At 33.7% G+C, this 13,711-nt stretch overlaps 2 protein-coding genes across 6 annotated transcripts in view; both read left to right on the top strand.

The window, feature by feature from the left end:
* The first annotated feature begins 531 nt into the window (after nt 1-531).
* On the top strand, nt 532-4,438 carry LOC110019949 (uncharacterized protein Mb2253c-like). Of its 3 annotated transcripts, none has more exons than XM_020717849.1 (6): nt 532-676; nt 2,229-2,328; nt 2,441-2,584; nt 3,561-3,668; nt 4,035-4,090; nt 4,181-4,438. In XM_020717849.1, exons 2-5 carry the CDS (start codon nt 2,230-2,232, stop codon nt 4,083-4,085), a joined length of 402 nt encoding a protein of 133 aa, XP_020573508.1. In that variant the 5' UTR covers nt 532-676; nt 2,229; the 3' UTR covers nt 4,086-4,090; nt 4,181-4,438. The 3 variants fall into 3 exon arrangements, with proteins under 3 accessions (XP_020573508.1, XP_020573510.1, XP_020573509.1); XM_020717851.1 differs by having other exon boundaries at nt 532-684; XM_020717850.1 differs by lacking the exon at nt 532-676 and adding an exon at nt 1,313-1,972.
* An 874-nt stretch (nt 4,439-5,312) lies between these two features.
* Nucleotides 5,313-13,711, top strand: part of LOC110019947 (kinesin-like protein KIN-14Q) — an 18,727-nt gene continuing 10,328 nt past the window's right edge. The window contains exons 1-14 of one of the 3 annotated variants that reach the window (XM_020717845.1): nt 5,313-5,575; nt 5,698-5,851; nt 6,782-6,948; nt 7,026-7,169; nt 7,828-8,088; nt 8,170-8,241; nt 8,309-8,374; nt 9,556-9,936; nt 10,019-10,100; nt 10,426-10,521; nt 10,601-10,777; nt 10,856-10,962; nt 11,057-11,232; nt 11,506-11,667. In XM_020717845.1, coding sequence (XP_020573504.1) covers nt 5,734-5,851; nt 6,782-6,948; nt 7,026-7,169; nt 7,828-8,088; nt 8,170-8,241; nt 8,309-8,374; nt 9,556-9,936; nt 10,019-10,100; nt 10,426-10,521; nt 10,601-10,777; nt 10,856-10,962; nt 11,057-11,232; nt 11,506-11,667 — 2,009 coding nt within the window. In that variant the 5' untranslated portion in view covers nt 5,313-5,575; nt 5,698-5,733. Of the gene's footprint in view, nt 5,852-6,781; nt 6,949-7,025; nt 7,170-7,827; nt 8,089-8,169; nt 8,242-8,308; nt 8,375-9,555; nt 9,937-10,018; nt 10,101-10,425; nt 10,522-10,600; nt 10,778-10,855; nt 10,963-11,056; nt 11,233-11,505; nt 11,668-13,711 lie in introns of all 3 variants that reach the window. The other 2 variants (XM_020717844.1, XM_020717846.1) reach the window with 2 other exon arrangements.

Raw genomic sequence — 13,711 nt, 5'->3', positions numbered from 1 at the left:
CATAATTATAACATGTTATTAAACAGTGTGTTATTTACTGGTGATGCTACAAACCTGCCCCATATTCTAATTGAGAGATGCGCCCAGTATGCCCTTTTAATTATTTTATGCTTAAAAAAAAAGAAATTCAGTCAATTCAGCTAGCTAGACCCCATAGTTTTTTTTTATTGTTGGGTTTTCCACCTAAAAATTTCTGGTATCATTACTTATTTTTTTCATTTACCTGAGTGTGCATAATTCTCGTGCAGCACCAAGACGACAATACATTACGCAACCGCCGTGAATGTTCTAACACGCATAACACTCAATAGGGCAAAATGAAAAAAAAAAATCATGTGACCTGACCCACTTAATTTTATTGCATAATCTAAGAAATTACTGAGAGTAATATTATTTTTAGATCTATTATTAGTGACTTTACTATAGGCGCATTTAAAATCATTAATGTGGCGGGGTACTGAACCCCGCAACCACCCTCAATAGTTGGAGAAATGAACCGAAAATTTTGGGTGGAGCTACTATAGCTAGGTCCCGATTTACAAGGCAACATGCCACGTGGTGGTCAGAGTTCATCGGGATATTTGATCTTTTGTACCGTAGCCCCTGCTATTTAAATTCCCATCGTTAGGGATTAGAATGCGTGGCTCAGATTTTTCTGTTCTAGCGTTGGTGGAAGGTAAAATCGTATCCAATTGAGTTCATCTCTCTGGCATATAAATTACTGCCTCAACGATGGCTGTGCGATTATAGGTTTTTTATGACTGTATATTTGTCTCATTTTATCGAAGAACTTTTGATGTTGTGTGAAATGAGTGTTTCTTGCGTGATTTAGGGTACCCGAGGTGATTCAAGTATTTCTCTAGGGTTTACTCTCGTCTGTTAACCATGGCTGTGTTGTTTTCTGTTCTTAGTTGGAATAAGCTGTGGGTGTTGTGGCAAGGCACTCCAAAACCATGTGTGGTGGGCAGATTTAATGAAATAGAACTTTGATTTACCATCGAAATTATTTTTAAGCCACTTGAGGATGGATTTATTTAAATGTTTAGGGTTTTCAGAATGTTTTTAAGTATTTAGAAACATGAGATTTACTTTATCAAAACCTAAGGAGTCATTTGGGATCACTTTTTGATTTTAGTTTTTATTTTAGTTTTGTTTTCTTTATGTTTTTTTAACTTTAAATAAAACATCTTTGGTATGTTATAATATATTTAATCGTTTTTTAAAACACTCATAATAATTTTTAAATATTTTGAGTGTTTTTAAAAATAATTTAATTTGTTTTTGAAAATAAATAAATAAAAATATTCAAAAAATGTACAAAATAAACTTGTTTTTAAAATAAAAGCAAGAACAAAAATTAAAGATAAAAAACATTAGTGATCACATACATCTCCATCCTCTTAGTGATAGAAAGGAAATCGCCCCGGTGAATAGGAATCGGAGCTCCCATTTCATCAGCTCTTGTGAGAATCTCCCATCCATCTCCATCCTCTTAACCCTATTTCAGGAACCCTGGGGTGACTGGGTTAGAATCCCACTCAGCCTGATCTTGGCAGTAGGAATTTTCTAGAATTAGGCGAGGCCAAGTAGTCTGTTTGGCAACTCGGAAGTAAGATAGCTTTAGTTAAGTATGGTACTAAAGTATGTCTAAAATGTCGGTATATCAGCATCCGGCTTAGCGAAAGGCGTTGGTACTGTCTTGCTATTAGCAGATGAAGGTGCGTAGAAAGCAGCAGCTAAGATCTCAGTCTCAGGTCCCACCCTCAATCAGACCGGGCTACAGACGAGAACTGTTTTCAGTCACTAGTCTGACTAAAGAAAAAACGGATAGGGCTAAGAATTTCTTTCATAAAGCATCCAATCCTGCTCTGAGAACAAGCTTGGCGAGGTCTTCAGTGACTGAGTTGGATGAGAATGACATAGATGTATCAATCGCTGGATGTTAAATATGTAGACACATAAGAATTGTAAGGTATGTTTGTAAATTTCCGTTAAAAATAATGTTGCCATCTAGGGTTCCCACTCTTTGTTTTTAGTAGAAACTTCTTTTGCATTTGAATAAATGTGAATATGCCAAAACTACAGATAATTTTGTAATCACACATCTTCGTACTTGAAGCTTTGTAAAAAAATTAGGCTTATTTAATCTTTATCCTCTTTGCATTATGTAACCTTTTCATTTATCTTTAATAATCATTATTCTAAATTTTCTCTTAAAATTTTCAAAGAATGTCCAAATCCTGCACTGTTAAGTCTGATGGTGCTTGCAAAGGAAATCCTGGGAAAGGAGGCGCTGGAGCTGTGATACTCAATTCCAGCGGAGATGTGGTGAATATTTACTTAAATTTTAACTCTTAAGAGAATGGGATAGGGATATATGTTTATGATGTTATAACTGTGTTGCGCAACTATTTTTGAATTTTACTTCTATTTGTTGAAGGTTGCTCGCGTGCACAAGCCTCGGACTTTTACTACTCATAATCGTGCTGAGTATGAGGACTTGAGTCTAGGACTTGATAATGCTCGTGAAATGGGCTACGATGACATTCATGCAATTGTTGATTCACAGCTTGTCCGCAATCAGGTTAAATGTTCAATTTCTTTGCTGTCAGTTATCATCTATATGGTTTATTTTGTTGGGGCATTTACATATATGCCATCCAATTCCTATGTATTTTCATATCTAACACCTAAAGTTTGATATTTACATTTTTAACAATTTGGCGGTAAAACTTATGCTTGAAAATGTGTATTTGCTGATGCTGTCACTGTTAGACCTAATGTATAGTTTAATGTATATATTTTTGAAGCCTATACAGTATATATAAAAATAAGAAGCCCACTAATGTATAGTTTTGAGTCTGATGCATTCAGATTTCTGTTCTCGTAGGCAATTTACATTACTGATATCCATAATTAAATTTTGTGAAATTTACGCACATTCCACACAATTCTATGTCATTACATATATGTCTCCTAAACTTTCATATTTACATTTATAACACTTTGATGTCTTAAATCTATCCTTGAAATGGTATATTTCACTTTATATTTACATTTATAGCACTATCTTTCTGTTGGGAGGGTGGCATTATTGTTGCATAAAGCTACTGTTACTTTTATTTGAAGTAAATTGCTCCTGCCTCTTATGAATGTTCTTATTTGGTCATCTTCAGCAGCAAAATGCTAGGAATTAAAATTTCAATCGAGCCCTCATGATAATCTAAATACAAGTTTTTTTGTTGGTTCTTTACATGCAACTACCACTTTATGTATTATTTTAAAACTCATCCATTCTTTTTTCAGAAAGAAATATTTATGACAAATATTCTTGGGGGATTTACATACGTACCCACCTAATTCTTATGTATTTACTATCTAACTCCTAAACTTTACATTTTGCATTCATAATACCCAAATCTTTCATATCATGTAAAAAATACCACCATTTTAAGATTTAAAATGCGAAATGCACTTTTTCGCAAGTTAATGTGTCATATACGTAAAAATTGAAGTTTTGGTGTTAGATATGTTCACTGGCTATTCGTGTTCGATTACAGGTTGACAGAAGATGGAAAGTCCGAAGCCAAGATTTGTATGAACCTTACGGAAGAGTTGTTGAACTGACCCGTGGGCTGAGCAGATTTGAGATCAGCCATGTTCCAAGGGTTGGATGCATCGACTTCTCTCTTTCTCTTGGAGTATTTTCTTTATAGTTTTAAATTGTGTTATATGTTCCTTATTTTGGTAATGTAAATACATATTTAGTTGTGCTTAATTATGCATTAGTTTATAATTAGTCAATCTGTTGATTATTTGGGCAGTTGATTGATGAATTATTGTATAGCTAGCAATCTATTATATTTAGTGGAGTAGTTAACTGATAATTGAGTAATCAATCACTTTAATCATGTGGGGAGTCATGGTCTCCTCGCACTGTACTCATCATGCCGGCTTTGCGGTTTGGCGCCTCTAGATTTTTATGTAAAAAAAAAAAATTTGTTACTTGGTTCTTATGTTTTTTATTCATTTAGGAATACAATACTGAAGCTGATGCAGAAGCGAGCAGGGCCTTTGACGAGTGAGGATGGTGGGTACCATCCTTTTCTTTCATTTACAGAAGCTTATGTTGTCTATTATTTGTCAAAAGAGATAAGTTATTCGGATTTTGTAAATGCAGGTGGCAAAGCTTTCATGGAGTACTTGCCGAGGCAGCAATCACTTGTTTAATACCAAGCCTTATTAGTCTCACTATGCTGTGTATCCGTATATATATGATTATATGTTTATATGTTTATATGTTATAGAAACATGGTAACTAAAGCTGCTTTCTGCGAGTATTCCTATGACTGCTATATTCGCAATATTAAGTAATTTGCTCCCTTATGGATGACTGGACGGTGTATGGCTCATCTTAATATTATGTTTCCTTTGGTCAGCCTATGTTTTATGTTGAATTTATGCCGTATTGGATACATAATATGATGTGTTGGATATTCCTATTGAAAAGATAAAAATGAATAATAAATGTGCATAAATTATTTATGCTGTTAGTAACAAAGTGGAGATTATGAAATGATAAATTTTAATGAGTTTTAATTTTGTTCTATTATGTCCATCGTTTCAACTAAATGTCAATCTTAATTTGAAGCATTTTCATTAAAAACCCTTCATTTTTTTTAAAAAAAAAATTATGTGTTTATTGATTATTGTTGATTATTGTATGCGTGATAATGGTTCATTCAAGGGGGTTCTAGAAGTATTAGAGGAGATATTATAATGAACTTGGTTATTTAAAAGTTATTTTGAGTATCATAATTTGTTTTTTTTTTTTAAAAAAATTGTATAATATTTATATAAGTATTTTTCTAATAACTTTTTTTAAAAAAAAAATAGTAAAACTATCATATTGTCAATTAATATAATAATACTTTTTGGAGAAGCGAAGTTAAGAGATTATGAGACGAAGAGTCTTTTACCAAATTTTAGGGGTATTATTGAGAGTTGAGTCAAGCCATGTAGCGGACTCATTAGACTCAATTTTATAAAGAGCTCATGAGCAAAATTCGAGTTAGCTATGACTTAACTCATTTAATGGTGGCCTACTCATTTAAAAAATATTAATATAAAAAAGTATTTTAAAATATTTGAAATTATTTTTTATATAAAGTTGTATAGAATATTTTAAAACAATTTCATTGCATAACTGAATTTTTACATTTAGACTCAAAATAACATTTTGATTTTGAATGTGCATAAATTTATAATTCGATTTGTTTAATGTTGGAATAAAAAAATAGTATTATACTTGTTCCAAAAATCCTTAGAGAAATTCCTTATACTGGATTGGGTAGATTTGGTTGGCATCTGTCTGTCGCCGCCAATTGGAAGAGCTTGCTAAAACAACTTATTTATTTTTGTAGTCCACTCCATTTGTTTTCTTTTATTACATTTGACCATGTACGTGGAAAAAGGTATAATATGAATCGGTTGGGCTTCCCCCACTTTTGTCTGAGCGGTTAGAGAAAGCCAAGAGGAGGCCACACGTTTTTTGTTCAACATCATAACAAATATAGTATAGTCCCACGAAGCTCTCACTTTCTTCCCACATTTCCTCTCCCTTTCTCTGTTTCTTATCTTACGATGAAGAATTGAATTGGTTTTGGGGTTTGGATTCAATCTGATTTGTTTGCGGAGAGATTTGTGCTATGGATTGGAATTAGGAGGGAAGGGATGGCGTCGGATGGGGGTTTGTTAATCTCGATGGAATCGGTGGTGGAGGATGTGATAAAGCAGCATTCGACGAGGTTCAGTGACATTGACCTGACCACCAGGAGGGCCGAGGAAGCAGGTGATTATAGATCTTATTTCTGGTTCCTTTTTTTTTTTTTTTTTTAAAGAAATTTGGGTGGTCGTCGTCCTCGGGGAATTGGTTGGTTGCTGATTTTTTTAAAAGGAATTTGTTGGATGCTTTGTGATCTTTCTTCACATCGAATGTGAAGAAACAATTTTCTTTTAGTAGATATTTAAGAGAATGTGGTTTCGTTTATTTACGATCGATGTAAAAGCTTTGGATTATTTTTTCCCTTAAGACGTTAGGTTTGAGCAGCGGTTCACTCGATTTAGGAAGCGCATTGTAATGATGGATAATGCAGAGGTTTATGTAGCTTTTGTTCTCCTATTTCGGCCGTCTCAATTCAAATTCTAGCTCGGTCATCCTAAATTATCTATTTCTTGTAGTAATTTTTGAAAATTCTAGTTTTTTATATTGAAATTATCTCCTTGTTTAATATTTTTTTATTTTCACTCATGTATGTAGTAATGATGGTTGTTCCAAATGATGTTTTTAATTATTGCTCTCATATGGCTTAAACATTCATACTCATATTTTATCGAATTTGAGTGATTCATTATTTATCTTTAGCACACTGCACACTTTCATGGCATATTCTTTTTTTTTTTTTTTTCTAAGGTGTTGGACTTTACCTTATTATTGTCTCAATGGTCACATGGTGTGCATTGAGTCTTTGACTCTTAAAATATTTTTATTATTATAAAATTTGAGTTCTCTGTCTTCTTCGAGAACCTTTTTCCATTTTTCAAAAGTGCAATTCTATCCATTGTGCTATGCTTTAGTGTTATTCTCAATGATAAAGTTGAATGTTCCAATTACTAAAAACGACTGCATTGCTTTTGAATTGTCTCAGCATTAAAAATTAGTTGAAGGGCCTGTAAATTTGAATTATTTTTGTTTCAATCTTCTTCTGGTGAACAATGACAGAGACAAGAAGGAATGAGGCGGCCGCATGGCTGAGAAGGACCGTAGGTGTTGTGGGAGCGAAGGATTTGCCGGAGGAGCCTTCGGAAGAAGAATTCAGGATTGCGCTCAGAAATGGAATAATCCTTTGCAATGCCATCAACAAAGTAAAACCCGGGGCAATACCAAAGGTATGTTCTTCAAAATTCACAATTTATCATAAAATCCTTAGACTTATTCAATATTTGAGTTAATAATGCTTCCATAGGTCATAGAAGTTCCCATTGATTCACTTGTCATCCCAGATGGAGCACCACTATCTGCTTACCTGTACTTTGAGAACATTAGAAACTTTATCGTGGCGCTTCAAGACATGGGCCTTCCCACATTTGAGGCATCAGATCTCGAAAGGGTGTGCATTTCTAACTCTACTTTATTTGGAAATTTTGAGTTTGGTGATTAAGGGCTGTTTTTTACGACTGTAGTTTTTTTGTGAAAGTGGTTGTAAAGCTATAGTGAGAAAAATAATTTTTTTGAAAGTTATGGTGTGAGTTATAAATATTTACTATTTCCATGAAAAATAGACTATAACTTTCTTACAGTCACGATATTTAACATATCTGTTTGCAAAAAAATAGTATCTCATAAAAAAAAAATAATAATAAAGAAAAAAACAAGAAAGTAGTTCTCTAAACAGAATTGTGATGACAGTCTGAAATGCAAAGCTTATAGAAAATTGTCCCAGATAGACCCTATGTTTGATATGCTTCTCAATGGTTACTTGGTCTACTTGTGTAGTTTAGGGAAATTATGAAGTGGATTTTAAGCTATCTTTTAGCTCTCTTGCATAAACACATAAGTTTCGTCGTTGTATTTTGTCAATGAGAACTTCTCTTTCAGCTCTGTGTTGCCCAGTTCTACACCTTTTACAAATAAGAAACCTTATTATACCTTTCTTACGACCATATTGACACCAATTTTCTAAATTTGCATAGTTAAATGAACATTTAGTGGAGCACCTTGTTCATTTTTTTGTTTAAACTTTTTTTTAAAAAAAATTATTTTCTTAGGGAGGGAAAAGCTTTAGCGTTGTGGACTCTGTTCTGGCACTTAAATCACAAGTTGAAGGCAGCCAAGTTGGCAAAAGTGGTTCTTCGAAATTTGGTGGGATGACGAGACCTGGAAGCTCATCAAACCATTTTATGAGAAAAAGCTCTGATCCTTTCATGAATTCCATTTCTCGAGCTCAAACATTACCTGAGAAATCTTCTGATGATCTCTCCTCGGAAGATAATTTCAGTGGGGACATGTCAGTGAAATCAATGGAAATGGTTGGTCTGTTAAACTTCGTTTCAATATTGCATCAAAATGATTCATACTCATAACTACAATCTACATGGTTTGATTCACAGAAAAGTTCGCATTCTCTCAATATGTTGATTCATTCAGCTCTGTCTAATAAGAGGCCTGAAGAAGTTCCACTTGTGAGTCTACCCTTATGGTTTCCTATTTTTTGTTAACCAATGCTGTGACAAATAATTTTTCTTTCAGCTTGTGGAGACGATATTAAATAAAGTGATGCAAGAATTTCAGCAATGCATTGCCAACCAGAAGAAGGTGGTGGCTTTTATTTCTTCTCACTTAATACTTAGATTTTAAATTATCTCTTTATTGTTGAGGCAAAAAATAAGTTTTATCATATATTGCACGACTTTCAGCTGTTGGCATTTTGTGTGATGAAATAATTGCTTGCTCCTTTCTATATTCTATTTAACCAAGAAATTTGATTATTGAGTTTTTCTTATTTAATGAGACCATCTTATCTGCATACATGTATAATTTTAGCCTTAGTTATTCTTCTTTTTCCCTTAAAACATATCAAAGGAAAATCAACAACCTTTAGTGATGTTAGTGCCGACAACAAACCAGCTACCCCAACAAAGCCTTTGCACTTTCATGTTGTAGAAAAAGGCATCCTTTTTATTTTTTTACCATACAGAACCTCTATTATCTCTCCTAAATCTTAACTAACCTCCTTAAGAAATATCCTAGCAAATATGAATGATTGTCCCACTACCACTTAGAGAAAAATGTATATCTTTTATCTCTATGCCAATGGAAAACTTTGCAAATATGAACAACATTTGTACTACTACGATATATTCTTCATCCTTACATGCAAGAGCAAAAAAAATCTTTGAAAAATTGAATTCTTGAGAATCTTTTGGAAAAATTTCTCCTTGAAGCCTTTGCCCTTTCTTGCTAGTTGAATTGTATTTTTAATTATCTTTATTTCCATGGATAAATTTCATTATCACCCTCGAGTCAAGGGCTTGACCAACCTTTTTGAAAAAAATTCTCCATGACCAATAGAGCTTTTTCCTCTAGCGCTAGTGTAAACATATATCACCCACGACCAGCCTTTTTGAAGAGTTTTGAGTTTTCATTTGCCTTGGAAACATAACTATCTTTTGTTTTCACTTCAGTAAGAGCATAGAATTGCATATCCAACTTTTTCAGAAATAATTTAATGTACGTATGATATGAATATTGATCTTCATGCTATCATTAAGGCTATTTGGACTTTGGAGTGGAAGAAAGTAATGGAAACATAATGAAATCCCAACTATTCTTAATCTTGTGTCTGATCATGAATCATATTGATTTAGACTTTTGGACTTATTGTCACTTAGTCAACCCCAAATATTTGGGATAAAGCTAATGATAATGATGGCTAATCTTATTTCAGTTCTTTTGAATGAAATTCCTTGCTTTGTTAAATATTTAAATTGCTTTAGATGGAGGTGCAAGGAAATGCTTCTAAAAGTAACATGGAAGAAGCAAACATAAAGGAGAACGGTGAGAATGAATCAAAAGAAAGCCATGTAAAGCAACAAGAAAAGGAAGTTGAGATGAGAGATTTAAAAGAAAGGCTTATGCTTATGGAGCAACGATTGAAGCTAGAAGAGAATTCCTTTCAAGAAGAGCATTTTTTGCAGCAGCATAGAGAAAACCCTATGGAAGAAATTGATCTAACGGAGATGGAAGAAAAAGCAAAGGAAGAGAGGCTTAGTAAGCAGCATGCAAAGGAAATAAAAAAGGAATTGAAACAGAAGGCCTTAAATGAGAGGCTTATCAGGCAACAGCTAATTTTTGATCGTCAACAAAAGGAGATTCAAGTACTTCTTGTCCATGATTTATCCTATTGAAAATCTTGCCATTAATCATTTCTAAAAGTACTCCTGCTTTTGATGCTCCTAGGAACTGAAATATGCGCTTCGCTTTACTAGGACTGGTGTGGAGTATTTGAAGAGACGTCACTCAGAAGAATTTGGTAATCTTGGTAAGTTTATCATTGCATTAGATCAACCTCTGTTGTGTGTGAACTTTTCTTTATGAGTAAAGTGTCAAAGTAGTCCCCTAACTATTTACATGGGATTATTTTGTCCCGAATTCATAAAATTGTCAAATTTATCCTCAGACCTTTTAATATAAGCTGAAATAATCCACATAAATGACTATTTTAGCTCATCAAAAAAGTCTGAAGACTAAGTTGGCATTTTTATAGACTCTGGGACTAAAATTTCCTTTGACTAAAGTCAGAGGATTACTTTGACAATTTTCTCTTTTCTTTATTGATAACCAGTTCATCTCTCATCGTGCAACAGGAAATAAACTATGTGCCCTAGCAAGTGCTGCATCAGGATATCATAAAGTTCTTGAAGAAAATAGAAAACTATACAATCAAATTCAAGATCTGAAAGGTATAATTGTTAGCATAAAATAAAGTTTTTGTATACAGCTTTATTCCTATGGGAATTGAGCTTTTGTTGGCCATATTAGGAAACATTAGGGTTTATTGCCGGGTGAGACCTTTCCTACCTGGTCAAATGAGTACTATGAGCTCTCTTGGTCGTATTGATGATCAAAATATTACGATATTTACACAATCAAAAACTGGAAAAGATGCACGAAGAACTTTCACTTTCAACAAGGTTTTTGGCCCATCAGCAACACAAGGTTTTTTGAAAAATTGAGCTTAGGTTTATGTTCATCTTTGAAGAATATTTTATTTATTCAAGTGTGGCTTCATTGCAGAGGAGATTTTTTCAGATACTCAACCCTTAATTAGATCTGTCCTTGATGGTTACAATGTCTGTATTTTTGCTTATGGCCAAACAGGTTCAGGAAAAACACATACAATGGTAAGAACATTGTTATCCACATCTTTGCTAAGAACACATGCAATGCTTAGACTATGAAATGTACTAAATACTTTGTATTTGAATCACTATGCAGAGTGGGCCTAAAGAGCTCAATGAGAAAACTGTTGGAGTAAACTACAGGGCATTGAATGATCTCTTTCACCTTTCCGAGCAACGAAAAGATACCTTTATATATGAAATCTCAGTTCAGATGGTTGAGATTTACAATGAACAAGTTAGAGATCTGCTTAATGATGGCCTTAACAAAAGATATCCTTCATTAGCTCGACATTTTTAAGTAAAATTTACAGACATACCACACAATTCTTATGTATTTACATATGTAACATCTAATGGATGATATTTACACTTACAACACTTTGGCTGTCATAAATCTATACATGAGAAGGTGTATTTTACTTTTAAAAGATAATGATTGTGTTGTAAAGTTTTTTAGTGGTATGCATCCCATTTTTTATTTTTTTAAGTCATTTGTTTCATTTTTCTTCCCCATAAGTGAGTGCTTCTTTAACACGAACATACATTAGAGATTCGAAACTGCTCAAATAAAGGACTCAGCGTGCCTGATGCAAACTTGGTTCCTGTTAGATCAACAGAAGAAGTAATTGAAATAATGAATTTAGGCTGGAAAAACCGTGCTATTTCATGTACAGCTATGAATGATCACAGCAGTCGCTCTCATAGGTATGCTTTGAAATCTTGATTTTGAAGGCCTGTTATTCAATAGTTATACTTCTTTGACGCTAAAACAGTTGTCATTTTTAATTTGGCATTTTCAAATAGGTTTCAATATGTTTATTCCAAGTGCTTGCATGAACGAGCAAAAAAATATATTCTTTTGTTTACGAAAATAATAATAATATGAAAATTTCATGTGCGCATATGCATTTATGGCTGCTTCCAGTTTAATTGTGTTATTATAATCATCATCATAATCATTAGACTTATCCCAACTACATATGATTAGCATAAAGTATTAACCAATTCCTTACAAATCATTTTCAACAACCTACCCATTTAACTTTATAATCTTTAGATACGCATTTTATAAAACTATCGAATAGCTACATTTTCATTCGTTTGTTCCATAAGTTCAAATTTGTTAAGTTTCTTGTGGGCTCTGAAAATTTGAAAAGCGTACTGGACTCTCATCGAGTGCTTAACGGTGTATGTGTTAAGTTTATAGGTCAAATTTTCAGAAGAGAGATGAGACAGTAGATAAAACACTAACCAAAGATTTCGCTCTCATTTTACGAGTATTTTAAGATTTGGGGTTCAAGGTTTTTCATAAGCGCAATTCTCTATAATTAATTACCTCTCCCGATAACGGGAGAACGCTTTCGATTAAGGCTGGTAATTAAGCGCTAAGTATTCATAATTAACATATAATAATAGTAAATTTAAGAATTTAAATTATCACTTTGAGCTCAAAGTGGATAGTGGAAGAAACGATGAAGAACCAGATCAAGATCCCATAGTTTCATTATCCCGGGTTGTCTTGGTCTCGGGTCTACTTAGCAGAGGTACTCAACCTGACAAAAAGATCATTTTCGGCAGCCATGGATTGCTTCGTCCAAGGGGACCCTGTAGAACTGGGATGAATATTTGTCTAACGGGACTAATCTAAGTCAAACTTAGCTTAAAGAGGGTTTTCTGTCTTACTGAATATACCCTATGATTAAATACTCAAAAAGTTAGACTGTCAGCGGATAACATACAGGCTACAACCGTGACCATAATATAATTGTGTCATTTGGCAGTAAACCACCCGGTCAAACGATTTTAATCGTAACTACTTTATGGTGTCATTAGACGGCAAGAACCACGCTGGTACAGGACGGGTCATGTCTTTATTGGCATAAGATTCATTTTGAGCATAAATTCGGCAGTATACTTGATATTACATTGCTTCTTTGTGAGCTTGAGTTAATGCAAAATTTGTCCGCCTCGAAGAACGGTTGCTGTAGGCAGATGAATTTCGTTTCAAACATTAAGTGACATAATTTTTAATTTGAATATTATTTTCTTATGATTGAAAATATTTTAATTTTATAAATGAACCTATACTATTGAAATTTATGATCAATACGGTCATCATTGAGAAAACAATCATCTTTGAAAATTGTCAACTCTTGTCTCGATCACAGGTGATCAGTTTGGGGATTGATGTCTTTGAAATTGCGACCTATTGGTAGAGCAACTTCTCTGAAGATCGTAAGTCCTCTTGGGTCACGGATTTGATTCCCCTCGTGTGTAAAGTGTGGTACTCAAATATTTAGCGCACCTAGGGATAGTCGGGGCTCTGCAACTAGATCTGTGATGAAAACGAGAACGACGGCCTGCAGGAAGAAAACCCTCTTCCAATCCATAGCTCTCTCACTAAAAAATCTTCCAAATTGAGCCCAAATCAGGAAAAAGATGAGAAGGAATAAGACATTCTTTGTAAGGTGTTTGATTAAGAAAAACCTAAGGGCTGATTTTATTGAAATAGAAAAGATATATAAAAGTTGTATGAGAGTGCCCAATAGAGGCCCTACCCATACGATACCAGGTACAGTAATACCCTGTCGGCACTATTTTTGGTGTAGAGTTTGCCCGTAAGAAGCTGTCGGTCATCAGAATTGAAATCCCGTTGCCCGTTTCGGAAGGACGTTTTTAAAAAATTTTAGTTTTGAAAAAGATGAAGTCAAACTGACCTAATAATTTTCATAGTTTAGATGAAAGAGCG

This window comes from Phalaenopsis equestris, unplaced genomic scaffold (genome assembly GCF_001263595.1).
Source record: "Phalaenopsis equestris unplaced genomic scaffold, ASM126359v1 Scaffold000088, whole genome shotgun sequence".
Lineage (NCBI taxonomy): Eukaryota > Viridiplantae > Streptophyta > Magnoliopsida > Asparagales > Orchidaceae > Phalaenopsis > Phalaenopsis equestris.
The sequence above is the reverse complement of the archived record's forward strand: the minus strand, read 5'-3'. Positions and strand labels throughout refer to the sequence as shown.